This window comes from Centropristis striata, chromosome 5, assembly GCF_030273125.1.
Source record: "Centropristis striata isolate RG_2023a ecotype Rhode Island chromosome 5, C.striata_1.0, whole genome shotgun sequence".
Taxonomy (NCBI): Eukaryota; Metazoa; Chordata; class Actinopteri; order Perciformes; family Serranidae; genus Centropristis; species Centropristis striata.
The window spans coordinates 19,768,459-19,795,861 of NC_081521.1; the positions used below are offsets into that span (position 1 = coordinate 19,768,459).

General features: G+C 39.0%; 1 protein-coding gene across 1 annotated transcript in view; it reads right to left on the minus strand.

Annotated features, from left to right (window-relative positions):
• oprl1 (opiate receptor-like 1) overlaps positions 1-27,403 on the minus strand; it is a 106,390-nt gene that overhangs the window by 65,982 nt on the left and 13,005 nt on the right. The window contains exon 2 of the mRNA XM_059334234.1: positions 25,831-26,076. Within this exon, the coding sequence (XP_059190217.1) occupies positions 25,831-26,039 (209 nt within the window). The 5' untranslated portion in view covers positions 26,040-26,076. The remainder of the gene's footprint in view (positions 1-25,830; positions 26,077-27,403) is intronic.

The window sequence follows — 27,403 nt, forward strand, 5'->3', positions numbered from 1 at the left end:
TCTCCACTCCAACATGTCACAGATCCTCCGATCGGCTCTTAACAACCAATCAGTTGCATATTTCTTCAACAGAGAGAGAGAAACACACAGACGGCTGCAGAACACAAATACCAGACATGAAGGTTTGTGTGATTTAAAGCAACCGTCTGCACACATGTTTGTATATTTATTATATTTGGACTTTTTCCTGCAAAATACCTATTAGTTTTAATTCCCAGTTTTCTTAAGATATTGCTTGGTATGTCTATCTATCTATACGGTCGCCCAAAGTTGGAATAATTTTGTTTTCAGACACAATCCTCTGTTAATTGTGGTTTCATTGTGAGATTGATTAATAAAACTTTTGAGAAGATACACTACGGCTCAAAAGTTTGTGGTCACCTAGAAATGTCCTTATTTTGAAAGAAAAACACTTTTTTTTAAATTAAAATAATTAACAGACATACAGTGTAGACATTGTTAATGTGGTAAATGACTATTAAAGTTGGATTTTCTTATGAAATATCTATTATAGCATATTGTCAGCAACCATCACTCCTGTGTTCCAGTGGCACATTGTGTTAATCCAAGTTTATAGTGTTGAAAGGCTCATTGATCATTAAAACACCTGAGCATTGTGTTAACACAGAAAATGTTTTGTGCTGATTTGAGAAGCAATAACATGATCCTTCCTCAGGCTGGTTGAGTATCCAGAGGCAAAGTTGGAGATTTGTACAGGTTAAAATAATAATAATTATTATTATATTTTTTATTCATTTTTTAACTAATTTCATGAATAAAACAGTTTGTTTTCAATTTTCAACACAGACATTTTCTGGGTGATCCCAAACTTCTGAGAGCTAGTGTACAATGTGTCTGTTATTAATAAATCACGATAACAATCACACAAGGAAAGAGGTAAAAAAAAAAAAAAACATTTTGGGTGACTGTGCATTATAAAAAAGTCAACATGGAGATCTCTGAGGGGGAAAAACTTGCACCAACTCTCTCTGAACAGCCTTGAGTTGATCAGCTCACCTGGTCCGGCTGCAGCACGATTTGTTGTGTTTTTAGTTTGTTATGTAACAGAAATTTTACTTATTTCTCCAGCCTTGAGCTCAGCTGTGACAATATGAACATATTATTTAGGAGACAGGGTCGAGCACACACACACACACACACACACACACACACACACACACACACACATAAACACAGATACACATACATACAGGCACACACACACACACACACACACACACACACTCACACACAAACACACACACACACACACACACACACACACACACACACAGGCACATACAGACATAGACACAAAAACACACTGACACACGCACACACACACACACACACACACACACACACACAGACACACACACTAGAAACTAAAACCATGATGTAGTTTTTACATACTTGTGATATTTGCAGAATCTTTTCGGATTCATTTTAATATGTTAACATTTGCATCTTACAGCGTGAGCGGGACGGGATTTTACAAACATTCAGACTCAGTGAAACACGATGTGACATTTGTTTTTAAAGCGAATGAAAAAAAAACACGCTGGAGAAAATCCTGGCATAAAATTCAACCTCTCACGCCACCCAACTGTGTGGAACGACGTCAATAAAAATCTACAGTTGAAATCCACTTCAACAGAGATTTAGATAATAGAGCCGATCTCATTATATTACACTGTTAAAGCAGCCAGAGATAAACTTCTGGAGAGGGAGGAGAGGCAGAGAGAGAGAGGTCCACAAATAGAGTTAGAAAAAACTGAAATAAATGCTTCTAATTATGGCAAATTACTACTAAACGTGTTGGAGAGAAGAGGGGTGAAAGAGGAAGACGTTAATGAAAGATGTTATTATAAGAACGAATGATCTCTTTTAATATCTTCACCTCAAATTCGATTAAACATCTTGATTTAAGACCATCGGTCCATTAAACACTTACATATGCACCAGAGGAAAAGGAAAAGTGTGAAGTAAGATAAATATGAACGCTTCCAGTACTTCTCATCACATCTGGCTCCTCATTAGTACCCAAGTTATAGTTTAGTTTCCATTAACTACAGCCACAGTGATGACCAGCAGATGTCTGTTTTAATGGAGGCTTTTATGACATTTCCATACAGGAACAAGTCAGTAAGATGACCTTTAAAATGTGTGTGTGTCCCACAGACACAGGGAGAAGAAAATACACCCACACATTCACTCTCATATTCTTCTCTGCACTCATTAAAACCCCCAAAATCTATATATGTTAAATCAACATGTCAGAGTTCCAGCAAACAGTAGGAGATGATTTAACCTCAAGGCACCTTTTACTGCAAGATCAGCTCTGAGGACGGTGTTTGTGTAGGAAAAACTATGTTTTCAGCCAACATGGTGAGAATATTAAAGCAGGTTTATTGTGCACACTCTTATTTTATGTTAGCATGAGAACATGAGCACGAAAACAGCTGCAGTGAAATATTGGAGAAATTGCAAGAACCACTTGTTCTTCTTCTACGAGTGATTAAAGAGAGTTTGCGCTCTCATCAGGTACATACACACTTCATCATTGATGAATCAAACCACCTAAATGCAGCATTTAACTCTCTGAACCACAACAAGCCATATAAATGTGTCTTTTCACATTTTACTCACTGTGGCCTTGTATTTCACTGCAATATTAATATATATATATATATATACATAAACTCCTATAAAGTCCTGCAGCTCTATGGAAACAGCACAATCCTGGATAGAAGTGGGAACAACTCAAAAATATATTTTGTGCAGAATAACACAGTTAGAATGATGAATTATGAAAAAAGAAAAACAACACGTTTCATTTCTCTGATAAATAATTTTTTTAACAATTGGAATAAAATTAAATTTATATATGCAACACTTTTCTAAATGCCCACAAATGTCATGAATATTGGTAAAAAAAAAAAAAAAATTGGTCTCCACATGCTGTACATATTGAAGTATTGTCATGTTTCTAGCCTCTCCTGTCCTCTCCTCTCTGCTCTGTGTAAACAGATTTTCAGTGAACATTTGTCACGTGACTATTCGTCTCAGCAGAATCAATCATGGCTTCACTGTGTTGTTAAGGAGCAGATTTTAATATTTTGAACAGGATCTGGTTAGTGCAAACGCTTTATTATTAGACACGTTTTAAATGACACAGGTAAAATAAAGTGATTCTGACAGAAACATCATAATTTTAATCTTTGTTTCGGTTACTTTTTCTAACTGAAATCGTTGTAACTTATGATCCGTTCAAGGAATGTCGGAAACTTCACATTTTGATGAGAATGCCTATGTTTTTAGTTTATTTCTACAAAATTTTTTTTATCTTTTCAAGCTCTCGCGACCTAAAAGCACTTGTGTCCTAATGGACTTAAACTTAAACCTCCACGGCACTTACTCTTGCTATGTTTTCTGACTTCATCCTTGCTTGTGTTGTATTACCCCTCATTTGTACATCGCTTTGGATAAAATCGTCTGCTAAATGACATTGTAGAATAGTGGAAAAAATATGGTTTTGACTGAAATATGATAACGCTCAGGTGGATTACCATGGAATCATTTTACAAATATTTACTTTTTGCAGAGTAGAAACCTTGATAGCTTTTTATCTTGTGCCACCAAAACATCAAACTGTTCATGTATTCAGCAGAATATCTGGTATATCTTGTGGATGAGCACAAAAAGACAAACATCTTATGAAAGATATTCATGATTCCCAGATAATGAGCCTCAAGTAAGAACATTTTTGTTTTCTTATCTGTAATCTCTCAGTGATCCGAATCTCTCTTAACTGCAGAAACCTTTTCTAAATTGCTCATTTCAGCCGGAGGGATGCCACCTGTTCATGAAGAGGTGCATGTTGGTGAGATCAGCAGCCTCAGGTCTGTTCTCCTGCGTGTGTGGGCAACTTTCACTCCTCTTTGTGGCTGCAGAGCTTCACCAGCAGACACAAAAGTAACAAATTCAACTGTGCCGGTGTTATTATTGGGCCTAAAACAGTTAGAAAATATAAATACAGCTGCCAGAAGTACTGGACTGTGACAGAAATAAAGAGAGTATGTGCTGACATATATTTGGAGGCTAAACAACTTTACTTTCTTCAGCAGAGCAGACTGTGACTAATATGAGAAGCTGTCAAGGGGAATAATAAGACAGGATAATAATATCGCCTACAGCAGGTGATGTTACACTGCAGCATTATACTGAACAGAGCTGCTGAAACACACAGAGGCAGCTCAGTGAGAGGATTCTTCTCAACTCAACTGTATAAACTGCTGTGCTGAAATATAAAAAGAAAAAAAAAAAGTTATTTTTTGTTTTCCTTACTTTTGGCATCACACTTAACCTCCTAAAAATGTATGTATTCTTTGAAGGATCGCCAAAAATACACAGTTTATCGTAAAAAAGAAACTGTAAAACATTATCTTTGAAATGTAAACTTTCTGATGGTCCTTTCTGTAACAAAAACAAAGCTTAAAATTGTGATATTTCTGTCAGAATCTCTTTATTCTACTATTCTTCTTCTTCTGTGTCATTTAAAAAAAGCGTTTTCACTAACCAGATCCTGTTTAAAAAAAAAAAATCTGCTCCCTATAGACACTGCGAAGACATGATTGATTCTGCCGAGACGAATGGTCACTTGACAAATATTCACTGAAAATCTGTTTACACAGAGCTGAGAGGAGAGGACAGGAGAGGCTGGAAACATGACAGTACTTCAATATGTATAGCAACGTTTAAAGTTTTTTTTCCCAATATTCATAACACTTGTGAGCAGTTGGAAAAGTGTTGTATCTATGAATTCAATTTTATTCAATTGTTTTTAATATCAGAGAAATTCAACTTACATTTTTTTCCTTTTTATGATTTCTGTCATTCTGTGTTATTCTGCACTAAGGACATGTTTGAGTTGTTCCCACTTCTAGCCATGATTGTCCATAGAGCTGCAGGACTTATAGATTGTATATATTTTTTATATACTGCAGTGGAATACAAGGACAAAGCGAGTAAAATGGAAAAAAAAGAGGCCTGAAAGGGCTTTTTGGGCTTCAGAGGGTTTGTGGGTTCATAGACTCTCACGTCTGAGTACCAGACTTAAACAGAAGAGTTGAAGCTCCATCTCTCTGATCAGCAGCTACTTTCTCAATGACACAGGCGTCCTGGAACCTGCTGATGTTCTCATGATCCCAGACTCTCATGACGCTGACAGATTGTGTGTCATTATTGCTCATTAGGTGGTACTTTTTCTGCAATTGGTGTCAAAGTCAATCTCATTTTTTGGGAATATTTAATCATCAAGTGGCAGTTAAAAATAAATAAAAGGGACAACCATTAAGTGACAGGTGTTTTCAGATAGGTGCAGATACAGTGTGACGGACTGAATCACAGGACACAGACTCAGAACTATCTCTATCTTTCAGCAAATGAGCTTCTCTGTTGAATGTCATGTTAAAAAAAACTTGTTTTTATTTACAAAACATCAAGTCAAGTATTAGGTCTTTAGTTTCTGTGATGCACCCCATTCTTTACGTAAAGTACTTGTCAAATATCTGAACTTCTGCCCCAAAAGATTTCTTCCATCCATCCATCTGCTTATCTGAGGCTGGGTCGCATGGGCAGCATCTTAGCAAAGTTTTTGAGTAACATTTTCCAGCTACTCCTGAAGAACCCCGAGGCCAGATGTGATGTGTAATGTCTCCAGCGTGTTCTGGGTCTACCCAGGGCCTCTGACCAGTAGGATATGCCATGAAAACCTGGAGCCGAAGGTGGACATGAGGGATTCTGGACAGACTCCTTAAACACCTCCCCTGGGTCTTTTGGACTTGAAAAACATGCAATTTACGAGAGGTGTGTGTCAGTGCTGTAAATTAATTTGAAGATGTATTAAAATATCAGACATATAGCAGCTTAAAGATGCCTCACATATGATTTGACAAACACAGAATTTGACCAACAGTCACAGTCTCTCAGTACAGGAAAGCTGCTTGATTAAGATAAGAGACTTTGCGCACAAACATCTTTTGCTTGTATAATAGTACAAGCAAAATAATACTGCTAGTTGCTGTTCAGTACAAGGACCTGTTTTTGTATCTTGAGTATTGTATCTGTTTTTTGATACTTGTCATTAAATCCCGCACAGGGCTGTCTTTCTAAGAAACTCTTGTCGTCTGTTAAGATTTTCCACAACATCATCAGAGGCCCCCACGATACGACTTGAGTCACGATACGATATTTTTTCTTTTTTAATAATTTTGAAATATGGTGAGTATTGCGATACAAATACACTTTTTTAACATGTTAATTTTTGTTTTTAATTGTTTTTGTTATTGTCATTATAACTTGTTGATGTTATACATTTGTTTTTTCTATTATCAGTTTATTACTTTCGAATGAAATTTTAGGTGGAGGCTTTAAATAAGCCCATCTGGGTTTTCTGCCTCTCCCTGCACTTTACATTACATGTTATCTTTGTCATTTTATGTAATTCTAACTGTGCAAATAAAATAAAACCTAAAACCTAAAACAATACATTGCGATTTAACGGTTTAACTGCATTTTGTGTTAACAAAATTCAATTCAATCAAGAATTGTTTTGTCAAATAAGAGAAAATTCTCAGTCTATTCATCTTACTTCAATCTTTTTATTTCTCCACAATGAGAGTCAAACCCACAGACTGACCAACAAAGTATTCAGTCAAACTGAACTCAACTGATATCAAACATGTATGGACGACAACAACTGCAGCATTTTATCAAACTTTAAGCTTCACTGTTCTGAATTTTTTTGAATGAAACAAAAACAACAACTTTGCATTGTTATTTCTACAACTTTCTGACACAATATCCTGACACACATGGTGCCTATACATTCATTAGATCTTCTAGTTTTATATGACATCAGTATTTCCAGAAAAGTAAGCCCGCTACGGCCTCCGGAAAAAACAAAAAAACACTGAAAATCTGCTTAATATACTTGGCGGCCATGAATCAATATAATATAGACCATGCAAAATATTGCGATACTATGCTGTATCAATTTTTTTCCGCTACTTCTCCAATTTAAAATAAATGTTTAAAAAAAAAGTTTAAAATTTAAAGAAAGCTGACACATAAACATGATGCCTGGCTCATCAAGCCTGCAGATCTATAAACAGAAGTATTGAATCATAAAACTGTATTTAGGTAGATGTAACTGGACTCTGCAGTAAACTAACTCTCCATGGGGCTTAGTCATGCTGCAGCAGGATCCAAAGCACCTGTCAAACAGGAGAGACAACACGAGACAGACAGAAACCATGTGCTCCATCCCTTCAGGGTGTTGACTGGGTGAAGGTTTCACATGTGGTCTGAGGGGAGTCACCTTGGACTGAAGGACACTGTTTATCATAACACAGCCTTGTATTTGTGACAGCTGACCTGAACAAGGTGTTTTAAGGACTTGGACCATTTCAGGGAACATTTTTGAAAGGCACGAGTAGGCTTGGGCGCCATCTGTGTCAACCTTGTCTGCAATTTTCACAGTATTTTCTGGCTCTGGCACGAGAAGATCACATCTCCGTTCCTAATGGCATCTATAAAATCCAGATTCCACTGAAATAGCTGTAAATTAGCTAAATAAAACCATTACTAATATACTTATATAACATAAGCGGAACAATTTATGCTGCACAATGTCATTAAAGTGTCACAGATACTCAGTGTAATGAATCCATACATTGGCCGTATATTGTGTGTATAGACACTTTGATGAGGCTGTTTATTAGAACATTAACTCTGAAATGAAATGAAAAATTAATGTAGAGAGACAATGTGAAGAAACCAGCAAGGAGTTAAGGCAGCAGCAGCAGCAGCAGCAGCTACAGGGAGGACAGCAGGAGCGTGCATCTCCTGAAAACATGCAAATGAGAGTGTGTCTGTGCCATAAAGACAAAGAAGTCATGTGACAGCTGGCTATATTTGGTGTCTATTACACGCACACACACACACACAACCACACAAACACACACACACACAGACATGCACACACACGCACACACCCTCTGTTTTCGTACGAGGGATTAATTTGCAGTGCAGAGTGAATGGCCTCATAATTCACTGTGGTCATTAGGAAGGAGGAAGGCACAGTCATTAGGCAGGGGAACACACACACACACACACACACACACACACACACACACACACATCAACAGGTACAGGCAGAAGCACTTACAGAGAAAGAAGATTCACCGTTTTGATCCATTCAGATCCTCCTTTTGACCGTTGGCGATGACATGAATATTGTTTTTATGCTCATTTATTACGCTTAATTTAATTTAAGAACATAGAGAAGGAACAGACCTCTCTCACACACACACACACACACACGCCATTCCTCCAGCTGCAGAGGATTCAGGTCACAGGGTCAAGGATGAGCAGATATGACATGACAGCCATCTCTCTCTCTCTCTCTGCTGGTCGGCTCACACAGACGACATGACAGCATCCGTCCTGTCAGCACGTCTCTCTAACACACAGACATCCAGAGTCCAGCAGGCCTCCTGCAGACCCTTCAACTCACCAGCAGTTACAATCAAGCTGGAATAGAGAGCTAAAGACCCACTTTTTTTTCCCAGCAGATGTTGTGTGTCATAAGAGCTTTTAGTTGAATGGGTGCCAACTATGATTGATGATTTAGACTGGAACATAGCCTGGGGTAAATCAGGTAGTAGAGCCAGGGCAGTCCGTGGCCTAGAGGTTAGGAATCAGGCTTGTAACTGGAGAGTTGCTGGTTCGAATCCAGGTACTGACAGGTCTACGACTGAAGTGCCCTTGAGCAAGGCACCTAACAGCTCCCCAGGTGCAGTAATGTGCTGTTCACTTGTGTGTAAAATAAGGATGGGTTAAATGCAGAGGTTGAATTTCCCCATTGTGGGATTAATAAAGTACTCTTCTTCTTCTTAAATATAGTCCGCAATGTCTCCAATAAATGAAAAAAAACAGTTATCATAAAAGAAATTTATTTATTTTTTAAATTGGAATAAAAAGGAATTTATATATTAACACTTAGTGCCCACAAGTGTCATGAATATTGGGGAAAATAATTGGCTCTCCATATATTGTACATATTGAAGTATTGTCATGTTAGCAGCCTCTCCTGTCCTCTCCTCTCTGCTCTGTGTAATCAGATTTTCAGTGAATATTTGTCATGTGACCGTTCGCCTCAGCAGAATCAATCATGTCTTCACAGTGTCGCTGAGGAGCAGAATTTAATGTTTTTAACAGGATCTGGGTAATATGGTTTAAATGCTTTAAATGAGAAAAGTAGAATAAAGTGATTTTGACTTAAATATCACATTTTTAAGCTTCATTTTGGTTACTTTTCCTCATGGAAACATTCGTAACCTATAATCTGTTCATGGACCAGGAAATTGGAAAGTTCAAATTCTGACGATAATGCCTGTTTTTACAGCTTCTTTCTACGATAAACTGTGTTGTTTTGGCGATTACTTGAGTTTCATGTGTTTCAATGCAGCCAGTATGGTGGGATTCGGAAGGTTATTGGTCAAAACCAATAACAACCAACGATTTGTAACTAATCCACAGATGTCAAATTGGTTTGGAACTTCTCTTCTTACTCTTGGAAAGATAACGAACAACTGCATTGCCCAAAATGGTGAATATTAGAAATACTCTTCTTTATTGATTTATTTATTATTATTTATTTATTTTACTTCATCAGGGACATGTCGGGTCCAGGGGCATCATGCACCAAATTCTGTCAAAATCAAGCAGTGATGCTGCAGATAAACCTGCGACGGATGAAAGAACAAACTAATGAATAAATAGATTTCATCAGGAGGATCATAATGGCTCACAGTGAATGCAGATTACACACACACACACACACACACACACACACACACACACACACACACACACACACACACACACACACACAGAGGAACTATAGAGGAGATGAAAAATGAGAGGATATCAGATAATGCAACATTGGATGCTCCATCTCTATTTCACTTCATATCTGTTTCTCTTTGCCCTTGATGTGTGTCTTCTTCTTTCTGTTGACTGACCTCTCTTTTTTTTTCTTCTGTTCCCATCTGTTTCAACCTATTTTAAACAAAAAAAAACTCAGAATAACACCCCCAAGCTCGACCTGCACACACACACGTACACACACACACACACACACGCACACCTTGTGATGATACTAATTGTAAAACACAAAAACAGGTGATTTCGACCTTTGAACTGTTGCTGATGGACAAGGAAGCACACAATAAATGTAATTACTTTGAAGCCTTTGAAAGAGCTAACGAGAGGGTAAAATCGACTCCAAACACACATACACACACAGTCACACTCAGACCATCTGTGTGTAATTAGCTGTTCAGTCAGCTTCGTGTCTCTGAGCCAAAAATATGAATGTTTAATGTTTCTGTCTGTTCACAAAGACACTTTTAGCTCAATACAAGCGGCCGGCGTCACACAGAAACAGCAGATCGGACTGAGATTGTTATCATGTTGAGCCTGTTGGTGCTGCAGGTTGGAGTCTCACTGAACCAACCAGTGGACAGCAGCAGCCACGTCTGCTGAGCAAGACACCAACACAGGACGAGCTGCCAGGCGGCATGGTTATGGATCACAATGGGATTTTTTTTATGAGGAAAATATTCACCAGTATGGCTGCTTTTGGCTGGAATGAAGACAGTTATTTTCTTTGTGGATTGTGCACCAATGTTGAACTTTGGCTGCTTTTTATAATTAATGACTGAACCCTCTGAACCTCAAAGAGCCGTTTCAGGGCAGTTTTTGCTCTTTTTACATTTTAGTCACTGTGTCCTTGTATTTCACTGCAATATATAAAATCTATATAAATCTATAAGTCATGCAGCTCTATGGAATCAGCACAAGCATCGTTAGAAGTGGGAACAATTTAAAAATGTCTTTTGTGTAGAATAACACATGTGACATGTGGAACAAAGGGTGTGAAAAAATGTGAAAAAAAGGGTCTTCACATGCTTTACATATTGAACAATTGTCATGTTTCCAGCCTCTCCTGTCCTCTCCTCTCAGCTCTGTGTAAACAGATATTCAGTGAATATTTGTCAAGTGACCATTCGTCTCAGCAGAATCAATCATGTTTTCACAGTGTTGCTAAGGAGCAGAATTTAACGTTTTTAACAGGATCTACTTCTTCCAAGAGCAATTTCTTTTGCAAACGTTTAAAATGAGACATGTAGATTAATGTGATTTTAAAAGAAATATCACTATTTTAAGCTTTCGTTTTGCTTATTTTCCTAGCTCATGATCTGTGCAAAGACTGTCCGAAATCGGAATTCCGACGATACACTTTCTTCCTATGATAAACGGTGTGCTGATGCCGATCTTTTAAAGAAAACATACGTTTCAATGGTGGGGTTCAGAGGGTTAATTAAATAATAAAACATTAAACATATTACATTGTCAACCAATTCTAGACATGAAAACCAATACAATTTCTAAATCACCCTAAATTTCAGTGCATACCGGACACTGATACTGATTGTGATCAGCCAATGTTCAGGTTTTATTTTGAAATTCAAATATTGTTTAATGAATGTCAACCAACTGGAGTTGAGTTACTCCTTACAGGGAAAATTGCGTTTTTAAAAATCTGATTTTCTTCCAATTTTTCTGTGTAAACAGTCCAATTAAATAATTGTTTGGATTGTTTTATCATGATTTGAACTTTACTGTAAACAGAGCCAGACCGAGTGTCCGTCAGTTAACAGACCAGCAGCCTGTTTACCATCAGAGATTCAGATAACTGGGCCGCTCAGTGCAGCTCAGAGCACACACACAACCTAATTAGACTCTCTGGTAGCAAACACTCACTTCAAATGCCAGATTTGCTCGACAGCAGATGGTCCGAGTGGACACAAACTGACCTGCTGCTTTGTAACTCAGTCTGGTGACGTTTGTGGAAAGAAATACTTGAATAATGCATGGAAAAGCTAATATATATACACAAACACACACACACACACACACACACACACAAACACCTTACTGACATGCATATAAACAATGGTGCATTTATGAAGCTATTAAATTATTTCCCCCATACAGTATACAGTTTGTGTACTATCTTGTCATTTCTTCTGTCTGGGGACGACATTCAGATCTGTTTTGACACCTTAGCCAATCGGTATGCAGCTCTTAATTGCTGAGGTGTGCGCTCTGCTGCTCTCCAGGGACCTTAAAGATTTACTTGACATCCCTCTTCTGTGTCTCTTCTTTCTCTGTGGATTCTGTAAAATCCCTGCTTTATTCCTCCATGGCTCTTCCTTCACCACCATTCACAATACAAAGTCGTATCAGACATTAAATTCTCATTAAGTGTCGCACAGCAGAGCTATATCACCTCTCACCTTTCGTTCTATATTTCATTGTTGTTGTCTCAGAGCTTGGATTTGATGATATACATATTTTTCTTCACACTTTATTGATTGTTATTCATTCAAATAAATCAACTAGCAAAGAGGTGTAGCGGAACTCTCTCCATCATGGGTTCACATCAACAAGATCTCCAACTTAAACGAGAGAATAGACCATTCGTCAACACCATCCATAACGACACATATGAACGTTTTGTAAAAATAGCACAAGTCATTATACATACACGTATGGTTCACAGTTGTTAAAAAAGCTACAGTTTCTGTGAATGTAGGCTACAAAACCACTGACCTAGGTTTAGGGGGAAAAAAAACGTACCTAGCTTTGTGTAGCTACAAAGAATACACCCATGTTATTGGTTGGTTTTCTGACGTACAAAGCAACAATAGTGAGTATTTTGGCTACAGATGATGATGGGAAGTCATGCATTATTTAAAGTGGCACGTTCATTTTAAAAGAAATGTGAATCATCACAACCATGAGAGGTTCTTGAGGATACGATCATTAATGTGTACAAAAAGAATTCAGCCGATTGGTCGAGCAGTACGACAGATTAGTTGTAGACGTGGCTGAACGCATGATCCCCAACAGATTCAGAATAATGACGGACGTCAAAAAGATGGGACATATCTTCGTTGTGTTCCCTCGATTTGTATTTTGTCTTCACACCCACTGCATTAACGACAGCAAAAAAACTCAGCCATTCAGAGCGCTGTCATAGTTAAACACTTTACATGTCATCTTTAATTGTAAGCACAAGACGGGTGTCAAAACACTCCTCCAGAGCTGTATTTTATAAGGCGACATTTAAATTTAAACACAAGCAGATGAAGCAAAATGTTTGAAAAGTCGACCACTAAGGTTCTCGGCGTCAGTCAACATAGACATGAGTTTGTTTATAATGACATCCTTAATATTACAAAACAGAGAACACACAGGATTATCAGACAAGAATGGGGGATATTGAACGGATCTGCAAAAACAACTGTTTTTTTTGTTTCGTTTTTCAAGCCAAAAATATCTTCCAGAGAAAACCAGTATTATTAGGGTGAGAGAAAACGAGAGGTTACGTTATATGAACCATCACATAAAAGTAAGCTCCTGCCACTCTTATTATTATTATGATAATGTTGCTATAAGACTCAAATAATCTGGTGCAGAATTGTCAAAGGTGGACATAATTATACTGGGCTGGAATCTCACAGATGATCAAACAAAACCTCACACCTCGTCACCTGTGGGGTCCCTCAAGGATAGGTCCTCGGCCCAATCCTTTTCATCCTCTACATGCTCCTCCTTGTCCACGTCATCGGCAAGCAAGGAATGTCTTTCCACTGCTATGCTGATGACACACAACTCTACCTCAAAACCCGTCCCACCTCCTCTACAGCCACACCTGCCTGGAGGAGATACAGATGTGGATGAATCACAACTTTCTGCAACGTAATGGCTCTAAAACTTTAAAACTTTCTTTAATCTGCACACATTACCAGTATATCATCTCTGGCTGCAACTTTTCTGATCTCCTCATCAGTTACCAACCCAGGTGAGGCCCATATCAAACACCTGTGCAAGAACTCTTTCTACCATCTCAGCAACATCGCCAAACTCCATCCCTCACTCCAGACGCAGGAAAACGTATCCATGTCTTTGTCTCCTCCAGGCTGGACTACTGTAACACGCTTCTCATCAGGATCCCTGGCAATAGCCTCCAAAGCTCCAATATGTTCAAAACAGTGCTGCCAGGATCCTGATGAGGGTGCAGAAATTTTAACAAATCACACCCATTCGTCGTACACTTCTCTGGCTTTGAATGCAACTCAGAATGAAATGTAAAATATCCCTTCTCACTCATCAGTGCCTCTACCTCACAAGGTACCTCCACTCTGGCAACAACAATCTCTGCTCCCCCAGGACAAAAGTCCATTTATATGGAACACCCTTCCCGACCACCTTAGGGCAGCTATTCTCAACCTTGGGGTCGGGACCCCAGTTGGGGTCGCGAGATGATTTCTGGGGGTCGCCAAATCAATTTGGAAGTCAGCTCTGTCTCCACTGTGTTAAAGTATTCATGTGTTTTAGTCTTTTTTGGTCATTTTGTGTCTTTTTTTTTGTCATTTTGCGTCTTTTTTTGGTCATTTTGTGTCTTTTTTTGGGTCATTTTGTTTCCTTTTTTTGGTCATTTTATGTCTTTTTTTGGTCAATTTGTGTCTTTTTTGGTCATTTTGTGTCTTTTTTGGTCATTTTGTGTCTTTTTTGGGTCATTTTGTGTCTTTTTTTTAGTCATTTTGTGTCTTTTTGTGGTCTTTTTGTTTCTTTTTTGGTGATCTAAACTGTGCGGGTGAAATTCTGTTCAGTGAGCGGGGGTCGCGGACAACATGGATGTTAAATTGTGGGTCGCGACTCAAAAAGGTTGAGAACCACTGCCTTAGGGTACCTCAGACTGTTGATTCTTCCAAAAAGAAAGAAAAAAAAAAAAACATTTTTCTTTACAAAAGCTTATCCCTGATAGAACGGACTGCCTGGCACGTCGGCCTAATACAGCATATCATTCACTGTCTTATTGCTTGTTCTTAAAGTCTTTGCACTTTGAGATTTGTTTCAGGTGTTTTGTGCAATATAAATAAAATGTATTATTATTATTACTATATAATAGGTTTATGTTATGGCCACAGTTTTGAATTAGTTCAACATTTTTTTCCTGATAAATCCCATCTCCAAGCAGCTGTTGCTATGGAGGAGAAGCAGAAGATCAGAGATGACTTTCACTCAAAATTACTTTTATCATCAACTAATCCTTAATTTGAATCCCTACATTTTCTAAGAGAAATTTAAGAGGATGTTGTTGCATGAGGCCACAATATCGGCAGGAGAAACTACGAAGCTTCAGCTCGCCGTTTGGAGAACTTTAAGCTCGATGAGTGGATATTTATCACTGAGAAGCTGCTGGGGTGTTCAGTTGAATTATTGACTCTATAGTTCAAATATACACAGACTTGTATGTTTGACTTTTGGTGAAAAACAAACAGATATTTGCTGACACATCTGCTCCTGGTTTGCGCGACTGATGCAACCTGTACAATTTGTTTGTACAGTTTTACTACACCTTGAATTTCACAGTGTGTGTGTGTACTTAAATGTGAGTGTGTGAGTGTGTGTGAGTGTGTGTGTGTGTGTGTGTGTGTGTATGTGTGTGTGTGTGTGTGTGTGTGTGTGTGTGTGTGTTTGTGTGTGTGTGTGTGTGTGTGTGTGTGTGTGTGTGTGTGTGGTCAAAAGAATGCTGGCATTTTGAGATCTCAGAACTGTTGCTGAGGCATGATGATTCCCTTAAAATGTACAGAGTGGATCAGTCTGTTGTTATGGAAACAGGACCCTTTTCCCTGACAAAAATCCCTCCAGGCAGCACTTTTTCCCTTACAAAAATCCCTGCTCCGAGTGAACACAGCCTCTCTCTTCTCTCTGTCTGTGGCTGTTCTGTGCTCAATTCAGCACCATGTTTCTCACTCCCTGTGGTCCACCTTTCTTTCTGTTTCTAGCATTAAACAGATGCTCGTAGAAATCCCTGCCCCCGACTCTTGTTGTTGCTATGAGCCAAAACCACAGCGGTGGCGGCGGCACTGCGGCGAAAGTTAAAACTCTGACAGCACTGATAGCTGAAAACACGCTAAGCTTGCAGCGCTGTCAGGGAAAAGTGCTACAGAGCACGTCTGGGGAAACAGAAAGCATGAAAAGACGCTGAGAGGAGAGTTTCCCCGACAGGCACGCACCCTCAATTAATGCTGCCTGATGGCTTTTATCATTTGTTTTTGTTTACAGAGGCGAGGTGGATCGGACAGCCGCTGTCAGACACCTCTGCTCTGCTGTCATTAAACAGATCCATAGCTGCTCAATCGAGAACAAAACTGCACCTTTTCTTTGTTCTCCTTCCCTGAAGAATTCAAGTTTTGTGTTGCAGTGTGTGTATGATGATGTGTGCTATATTGGCTGCATGTACCCATTCATTGTGTGCCATCTTATCTATCTATATGCATTTTATTTTATTCTTTTTTATTTTATCTTATCTTATCTTATTGTATTTTATCTTATTTCATTTTATTTTATCTCATTTTGTTGTTTTAATGTCTTTTATGATTTTAGTATGACTTTAATAGAGCTTTATTAGCTATTTATTCATTTATTTATTTTTAGTACAGTCTTTTATTAGGTTGTATGATGTTAATGATAATATTAATAAATACATTTCCTGAGGTTTGAAAGGATTTTGTGCAACTTTTTTTCCATTTACACTTTTGAGGGATACAGCTATGACATTCCTGTATTTAGGAAAAAATGAGCAAAGCAATTTTTAGCAAGTTATGTCATTAGTATGGACATAAGTCAATACATAATAATAAAATGTGGGATGTAAGGGTTGTATTGATATATGAAGCATATTAAAATGCTCCAAAATGTGGCAGTACAGTATGTAAAAAAGAAAAGATCTGCTCTGGCAGACTTGTTCTACGGTAGGTTGTAAAGGGGTTAACAATGGTCCCATCTGGAGTAAAATACATGTTTAGGTAGGGTATGCTTTACGGTGAGGTTAACTTGTGATTGACAGGTGTGTTTTGTGAACCTTTCACAGTAAATTCAAGGAAGTTAATAATAACATTTTGGTCAGTGGTACTACAAGGCACTCTGAGGCGTCAGCTGTTCATCCTCTCAGCCAAATCCTCTCAGTCGCTGGTTCTGGCTCCAAAAAACACAAGATGCCAACGGCCAAAATGTCCAACTCGAGGCTCCAAACCCATTGTCCACAAACAGACACAGTGCTGTCACAGTTGGTACTTCTACTTCACTTATGCTGACTACTTTAATTGGGTCGATTTTTTGTGGTTTTCTGAAAATGCTGGCACCAAACATTGAACATCTTATTGAACATGATCCGGGTTTGGCTGGAAGAATATAAGTGTTCCTGTCAGGACGGAGAGGGATGGACGACTGCTGCTCTGACTAAGCAAGGAAGTGCTGTCTGGAAAAACACAAAGAGGGAAATATAAAAGACTGTTGAATGAAAGCTGCTTGATTTAACCCAGACAGCTGAAGCTTCATATTAGCTCCAAATAAATGAGTGTGCACTTTGTGTGTGTTGTAAATATGCATCTTCTCTCTTGCTTTCATTATGAATTTCAGATTTTCTATGTGTGTATCAGGGATTAAACTAGTTAAAATAATGCTTGTGGGTATTTTGAGCTATCTCCATCTCTGTTCAGGGCCAAAGATCCACGTGAACCACCCACTGGACAAAACCCAGAGTTTCTTTTGTATGTTTGTCAATCTTTCTTTGTCTCTTTCTGCTGCTCGCTCGCTCATGATGCGAGCCTCCCACTGTCCCTGCCTCCCTCCGTCACACCTGACACGTGAGCAGCACAAGCCTGTGTTTTTCTTTTGTTCTCTGCTCCGTGTGATGGAGCTCCACCACCACGGAAACATTTTACAGTAATTAATAACTACAGTGAAACTGTGTTTTTGTGCGTTGAATGTCACATCTTTCCATCTGGTTCAAACGGTGACTAAATTGTCTTGAGCTGTGAGAGTGAATAATTGCAGAGGCAGCACAGTGTAAAGGACAAAGCAAAGTTTGGGAGATATACACTCACAATGAAACTTTGCATTTGTAAAAAAAGCATTCATTGTTGCATTTCCAAATCTGATTATTTTTTTAGCTCTTAAAGAAATCACAACAAAATAATTTAAGGCTACATGTACGGCCTACATTACCCCCAATGCAACTCAACCACCAACAATTCAATCGGAAATTCAGAAATTCTTCTTTCTAACGCCACTAAACCAAGTTTTTACATTTTCAAACAACCAATGCTGCCTCAAATGACAAAACTTGAGGTTTAGTTTGGCTTTGGATCGCCATGATCCCCCTATGCAACAATTACACTTTCTGGGCTCCATGAACATAAAATCACTTTATTCAACATGTCTCATTTGAAACTTGTCCAAAATTAAAGTGTTTGCACTTACCAGATCCTGTTAAAAACATTAAATTCTGCTCCTCAGAGGCACTGTGAAGACATGACTGATTCTGCTGAAAATCACGTGACAAATATTCACTGAAAATCTGTTTACACAGAGCTGAGAGGAGAGGACAGGAGAGGGTGGAAACACGACAATCCTTCAATATGTACAGCATGTGGAGACCCATTTTTTGTGGGCACTTAGAAAAGTGTTTATATATAAATTACATTGTATTCCAACTGTTAAAAAAAAGATATCAGAGAAATTATATATATATATATATATATATATATATATATATATATATATATATATATATATATATATATATATAAATACAAGGACACAGTGAGTAGAGTAGTAGAGTGTGAAAAGAGAAAAAAACACCCTGACAGGGCTTGTTGAGGTTCAGAGGGTTAAACGCTGCATGTAGATTGCAGATAAAGACAAGGCCACAGTGAGTAAAATGTATGTAAAAAAAAAAAAAAAGCCCTAAAACACTTTGTTAGTGTTCAGAGAGTTAAATCATTAAGTAATAATAATCTTTATTTATTTTAAAAAAATGCTAAATTGGAAAACCTCACCCATTACCCTACAGGTGATTGAGGCGAGACAATGTGTTTCATGATGTACAATCACCCTAAAAATGTGAGTGAGTGTGTGTGTGTGTGAGTGTGTGTGTGTGTAGGTTAAATGTCAAATCTTCCCATCTGCTTCAAAAGAACAATGCAACACTTTTCTTAGCTTTGATTATTTCATAAAACCCGCACCCAAATGTCACATCTGGTGCGCAGAGAAAACTCACTTCATTTACATTTTTCTTATAATTTTCTTCTTCCTACCTGTTCATGGAGAGCAACGACACACAGAGGAGTCGGTCAGGCTCCTGAACCTGCTGCATCCCTCCCGGATAACATGTGAATCCATCCCAGGTAATTACCCCCAGCCCACTTACTGAATACAGAGTCCAGCAGTCACAGTCTTTTAGTCTTTGTGATAATTGGACGTGTTTAAATCCAGGGCACTCGGTTGGTGCTCTGACATTATTCTTTAATGCCTCTGGAAGTACAACCTGACCTGTGGAGTGATGTATAAATGTGGTTCATCAACATAAACAGACTCAGTCCTGCTGAGACCACTATGTCCTGCAGCTCTATGGAATCAGTACAACCATAGCTAGAAGTGTGAACAACTCAAAAATGTATTCTGTTCAAAATAACACAGTAATATAATGACAGAAATAAGAAACAAATCTCTGATAAATATTTGAAATTGGAATAAAATTGACTCTCCACATAATAGTAAATATTGAACTATTTACATGTTTCCAGCCTCTCCTCTCAGCTCTGTGTAAACAGATTTTCTGTGAATATTTGTCATGTGACCGTTGGTCTCAGCAGAATCAATCATGTCTTCACAGTGTCTCTGAGGAGCAGAATTTAATGTTTTTAACAGGATCTGGTTAGTGCAATTGCTTTATTATTGGACACGTTTTAAATGAGACATGTAGAATAAAGTGATCCTGACAGAAATATCACAATTTAATCGTAACCTGGGACCTGTTCAAGTACAATCATGAAGTTCAAATTCCGATGATAATGCCTGTTTTTACTGTTTCTTTCGAGAATAAATTATGTATTTTTGGCAATCTTTGGAAGAAAACATAAATTTCAGTTTATTTTGTCAATTTGGAAAACGTTTGTTTTCACTTTGCCCAATTTACTTCTAAAAAACAACAAAAAACTCTCCTTGCTGCGACAATTTTCTCCAAATTTCAACTTGTTTTTAACAGGATATAGTTATTCCAAACTGTTTATTTTTGGACACGATTTTGATTTTAAGCTTTGTTTTGGTTATTTTTTTTCAAATGTGACATGTGTTCAAAATGCCTGTTTTTACATTTTAATTTCGACAAAAAATGGTGGTCCATTATTTCAATGATGAAGCTTGACATGAGGAGTAGTGATGGTAATGAGTTATATTTCCAACATGGCAGACGGGGGAATGCAGCAATGCCAGTAGGCATGAATGGTCCAGACAGTCGAAACCTTTATGCGGCTCACATTTATGAATATTTTACATTTTAATTTTGCTCAAACAATTAACCTTCTGGCTGCCACCCAAACTTGAAGACTTTTCCAGTAGTGGTATGTTATCTTGTTGTGCTGCTCAGTAAGCCTGCAGCTGTGTGACTCAAGGTGTCCACTACAATAAGAGAAATTCAGTGATTCTTTTCCGAGGCTTAGAGGCTAATGGGAGCAGAGACCTGCACTTCACTCTGCCTCATCTGGTGATGGCAAATGTTGCACGAGGCCATCTTGTGTAATCAGCCCTTTCATCCAACCTGACACAGTTAAAAGATGGAGGCTGAGGCCTTCTGACACCAAGCTCCATGAGGGCAAGTTGTGGAGGGCAAACATCTTTACTGGCGGCAACGAGTGTGAGTGTGTGTGTGTATGTGTGCTTGTCTTTATATAGTTGTGAGGGCCAACCCTTGGCAGAACACCAACATTGTGAGGACATTTTTCCCGGTCCTCACAAAGAAAATGCTAGGATAGCCTCTAAAGGCCTTAATCAGTCATCTGTATGTATGAATTTCAGGGAAGGTCCTAACAGAGGTGGTAAACCCTGAAATGTGTGTGTTGGGCTAGGGGAAGTGGTGGTCCTCACATTACATTACATTACATTACATGTCATTTAGCAGACGCTTTTGTCCAAAGCGACTTACAATAAGTGCACTCAACCTGATGGTACTAGACATAGACCATAGGAATCGAGTAAGTACACAACTTTAAGAGCTAACTGTCATTGCTAAGGAGTGCTATATGTTAAAGAAGAAAAGAAGAGAAAAGAAGAAGAATTTTTTTTTTTTTTTTTTTTAAATATATATATCTGTTAGGTGACCATGACTTAACCGAGGTATTGTTGGAAGAGATAGGTCTTCAGCCTGCGGCGGAAGATGTACAGGCTGTCTGAGGTCCTGATGTCGGTGGGGAGCTCGTTCCACCATTTGGGAGCCAAGACAGAGAAAAGTCCGGAAGTGGTTTTGAGGCGAGTTGACCCACGCAAGGTGGGAGTCGCCAGCTGTTTGGCTGATGCAGAGCGGAGAGGACGGGCAGGGGTGTAGAGTTTGACAAGGTCCTGGATGTAAGTAGGACCTGAACCGTTAGCAGCAGAGTACGCCAGAGCTAGAGTCTTGAAGCGTATCCGCGCAGCCACTGGTAGCCAGTGGAGGGAGCGGAGGAGAGGTGTTGTGTGTGAAAATTTGGGAAGATTGAAGACCAATCGAGCAGCTGCATTCTGGATGAGTTGTAGAGGTCGGATGGCTTTGGCAGGCAGACCTGCCATGAGGGAGTTGCAGTAGTCCAGGCGTGAGATGACCAGTGCCTGGACCAGGACCTGAGCTGCCTTCTGGGTGAGAAACGGGCGGATTCTCCTGATGTTATGCAGCAAGAATCTGCAAGATCTGGTAGTGGCGGTGATGTTTGTTGAGAGGGACAGTTGGTTGTCAAGAGTTACGCCAAGGTTTTTGGCGGTTTCTGTGGAGGCAACCACTGTGTCCTGGACAGTGAACTGAACTCACAGTGAACTCACAACTATATAAAGACATTAACGTGTGTGTGTGTGTGTGTGTGTGTGTGTGTGTGTGTGTGTGTGAGTGTGAGTATGTGTCGGTGCGAATGCCAAAGGCGTTGAGATGAACGGAGTCATCATCAGTGTGTGACTCAAGTAGAGGATTGGGGAAAAAAGGTATACAGCATAGTATCGCGATATGTTGCGTGGCAATATCATATCGATTCATGACCGCCACGTATCAATATTTAGGGGCTAACTTTCAGAAATTAACTGGAGATACTGGTATTATATGAAAGTAGAAGATCTAAGGAATCATAGGCACCATGTGCGTCAGAATATCGTGTTGGAAAGTTTTCAAAATAACTGCAAACTTCGGCTTTTTTTTATGTTTCATGGTGATTTTCAAAGCGCTCATGTGACCTCTGACATCATGCTATCTCAATGAAAATAGGCTCGCTGGGTTCCCACAAGTCTCCTCTTTACATATACTAGTGCAGTGCCTGTAGGAAGTATGTATTTGTATAGTGGGAGATTAAGTAGATTTTTCAATTATGGCCAAATGAGGTTGTGTGTGAAAGTGGGATTTACAATGAGGTGTCATACTCTTGTGTAGTGTTAATATACAAAGTGAATATTGGGTAATACATTGATGCACATTAAGATATAAAGAGACACAGAAATATATACATATATAGAAATAAATATTTGCCATGCACAAGCCACATATGAAATCTTAGGTCAGTCTGACTAACGGTCAGCGAGATATGCCCTAGACACACATCCACACACACACACACACACACACACACACACACACACATAGACGCTTCTTGCTTTTATAGATAGATGGCAGCCTCCCAATTCAGTAGGCACGAAGCAAATAACACAACCTGCAATTTGCAAAGAGTTACCAGGCCATACAGCATTGTGGGAAACTATTTTATTTCACAAACGCAATATCGAAGCTATACTGGAGCAGTGAAGCTTAAAGTTTTTGAAAGTCTGATAAAATGCTGCAGTTGTTGTCGTCCATACATGTTTGATATCAGTTCAGTTCAGTTCGACTGAATACTTTGTTGGTCAGTCTGTGGGTTTGACTCTCATTGTGGAGAAATAAAAAGACTGAAGTGAGATGAATAGACTGAGAATTTTCTCTTATTTGACAAAACAATTCTTGAGTGAATTGAATTTTGTGGACACAAAATGCAGTTAAACAGTTAAATCTCAACATATTGTACCGCAATACTCACCATATTGCAAAATGCTTAAAAATCACGATAATATCGCATCATGACTCAAGTATCGGGATAAATCGCCTCATGGGTCCTCTGATGATTCACACCTCTACTCTATACTTTTAAGTGACTCCCCAGAGCTCCATGTTGATGTCATAGTGAGAACAGGTCTCCGGACAAGGACCGTAATTATCTACAACTATAGAAGTAACAAAAGCATTCCAACACACACACACACACACACACACACACACACACACACACAAAAACACACACGGGTTTATATGGTCTATGGGGACCAACATTTTATTCATCACGTGTGGGGACCACCCTTTCTAAATGTTATATAGCTATGAAAAAAATCAAGTATGACCACTATGGCTTTGTTAGCTTATACACAACTTCAAATATCAGAATTGATGAAGTCATGGCTGGACAATTTCATCTGGGGACTTGGAAAAAAATCGATTTTACATGGTTGATGGGGACCTCATTTGAATATATGTAAATTAATTTAAATAATTCACACACACACACACACACAAACACACACATAGACATGCTGGGGGTGATACATGTGCTTTAAAAGACCTTGAGTAGCTGCAAACTTAGTTTAAAAGAGCCAGAAGCCCTCTCATCATGCTACACCTACTAATCATTAACTAATGAATGTGTTTGTCTGATTTAATGCTTTTGGCCTTTGATTCCCCGTGCACAGCCAGTCTCAGTGATCAGGAACTGTACATTGCTACAGTGAGGTAACTTTATCCAATAATCCACAAGAAAACAGCAGAGAGGAAAAATGCCCATCAGAGCTTCCCACAGTACAACAGTATTCAGTGAAGGACTCATAGCAGAGCTGCAAATCTTAATGATTTGACTTGGTGAATGAATTTAATTACTCACAAGACTGCTACTGAATCATTTTCTCTGAATCAATATATTGATTTGCGGACTAATATTTCAGCAGCAGTATTGACAGTGGCGAAAGAGCATGAGCATCTGGATAAAAGCCTCACAACAAGGATCTAAAAGACTTTTTATCCCTTTTAAAAAAAATGAATTTATAAGTATTTCATTCTTTCAGCGTAAATTGCTATAGCAGCAGTGGTCATATCATAAGCCATGCAAGTCTGTGTATTTTCTTTTATTACATAGATTTAATAGTAAAATATCATTTTATCCCCTAATTCTATGTTATTGTGTTAGGGCTGACTATGTAAGGGCACTTTGTTGTTGAAGTTTCTTTCTACTGGTAAAATAAATCAATAAAAATCTATGTATGAAAGAAATGCTGACACTGAACTGAATGTCTGAAGGACTGGAGAGGTTTCTCAAGCATTAAAGTGTCAAGACCATACAATCACACATAAATCCTTTTCAGCAAGAGTGGGCTAAAAGTGAAATCGAGGCTTACCACAACAATATTGTATCAAGTCCTCTGAGTAAGTTCTAAAGTCCTAAAAGACTCACACCTAGTGAAAGCATGTGTCAGCACAGTGGGATCATTTAAAACCAACTTCCAGTAGGCCTGGGCGATTATATGATCACGATTAGTGATCGCGATAAATTTCAGGTGGATTACGGTGATCAGCTGTGAGCATATTTACCGATCAAACATGTCTGAAATGTGTGTGACAAGAGCCAATCAGAGTCGACCTTTTCCTGCTCCACTTATGTTTTTAAGTTGCCGGAGAAGTAAACAGAAAGACCTAACTTGGAGGTAATGGCAGAGAAACAGATGTCAGCCATGACTTGGAGCAATAAACCAGGGAGGAACAGAAGAATGTTGGGAAAGAGCAAAGAAAATAACAATCTATCCGCCGCTGTATCGGGAGAATACTAGCATTCACAGCATGGAAATTCGCGCACAGGAATGGTGCATTCAACAGCGGCGGAATGGCTATGGTGCATTCAACAGCGTGGGACATATGTAAACTTACAGAGAAACAAGTTATTACTGAATGGAACTTAGTTCAATAAATAAGTTACAAACATTAACAGCGTGGGCTTTCTAAAAACAACAAATCTGTTCAATAATTTGAAGAAGTACCAACCAAGTGATTATGCGGAAAGCATGAAAATGCGAGCAGAGACTGCACAGCCTGCCACTGCTGCCAGCACGCAAAGCATTAGCAGTTCAGCCACTACTAGCGGAACTAATCTCTAGTTTCTTTAGTTTTCAGTACAGATCCATGGCTTTCTTGACAATGATTTTGGTAATTACCAAGAAAACCATGGAAATGTCTAGATATCAGCAATTAAATTAAACTTTTATAATGATAACAACAAAAATAGCTCATATTTGTCCAAACAAATGTACCTTAAGTTGTACCAGGCATTGAAATGAACAAGAAATTTAAGAAAACAATGGTCTAATCATTTTTAACATGACTGTATATCATGATCATTTTTTTTGCCATATCGCCAAGCCCTAACTTTCAGTACAAACCAACTCGTTTCAGTAATTCTTTGGTCTTGGTCCCAGGAAATTCTCAATTCTTCATTCATTTTCATTCAATTTTGTGTCATATATACTTGCAGAAACTCCTCCTACCTTATGATGACATACATGACCAGGAAGTTCCCCACCAGGCCGATGACACAGACGATCATGTAGACAACTACGATGGTGACCTTCACCCCCGTCGGCAGTAAGGACTCCGTGTCGTTGTAGGGACCGCTAAAGTTGTTCTGGAAGAGTGAGTCGTTGTAGAGCTGCAGGGTTCTGAGCTCGGCCAGCAGGTAGTCGTCCGGGTACTCCATCTCTAACAGAGAGCAAGGAGGGGGCTTTTACACCCACCTGTCCACAGGAAGAAGGAAGGAATTATTTTAAAACATCACATCTCATATCTTAATAAACTATTTATAATAAATCTGACCCAACATCTTCATGTGGGTATAGATTAAAGAGTAACTTAACACACTGTGAAATCTCAGAATTCTTATAGTAAGGCTACTCTTTAAATCTTTGATCAATTAAATAAAAAGAATATATACTATTACTGCTTATAACTTAAAATACCTTTCCTTGCAAGTTTTGTTGCATGCTTCTCACGCTGACCTCTGCAAACACGTGGTTATACCTGCAACTCTCAGCGTGCTGCAGTGATGTGCAGGTGTACTGCGGCACCCTATGACATCACTATTTGACAAATTTTGCTGCTTATTTTAAGAACTGTTGCACACTTAAACATGTTTTTTGAGCTGTAAACTAAATTATAGAAATGTATTTTTCTGAAACAAGTTGATGCTGGTGTTAATATTGACATTTAGTCCTGGTTTTAATCCAACTTCCTGAAACTGAACAGTAACAAAACAGAAATTCTACTCATTGGCACAAAAACCATCCTATCAAAATCACAATATCCATAGACAATTCCAACATCTCTCCATCTCCATCCCCCAGGTAAAGAGTCTGGGTGTCATCCTCGACAACACACTGTCATACACCTCACACATCAGCCACATAACCCACTCAGCCTACCTCCATCTCCGCAACATCAACCGCCTCCGCCCCTCTCTTACACCCCACACAGCTGCCATCCTGGTCCACAGTCTCGTCACCTCCCGTCTTGACTACTGCAACTCTCTCCTGTTTGGACTCCCGCAAAAAACTCTTCACAAACTACAACTGGTACAGAACTCAGCAGCCCGCATCATCACAATGACCCCATCCAGTCACCACATCACACCAATCTTCCAGCAGCTCCACTGGCTCCCAATCATACACCGCATCCAGTACAAGACTCGACTACTCACCTTCAAGGCCATTCACAACCTCGCCCCTCCATACCTCTCTGACCTCCTCCACATTGCCACACCCGCCCGCCCACTCAGATCATCTTTCTCCACCCACCTCTCCGTCCCCCCTGCCCGTCTGGTTACCATGGGGAGCTTTCAGTCGCTCTGCTCCCTTGCTCTGGAATTCCCTTCCCCCTTCCCTTCGCAACATCACATCTCTCAATCAGTTCAAATCACAACTCAAGACATACCTGTTCAGACTCGCTCACTCCATCTGATCCTCCGCACCAACCCCCCTCCTTTATTGTAATGTATTTGTAAATGTTTTCTATGATATTTGAATATATCCGATTGTATTTGGTTTAATGTATTTCTATTCTTATTTT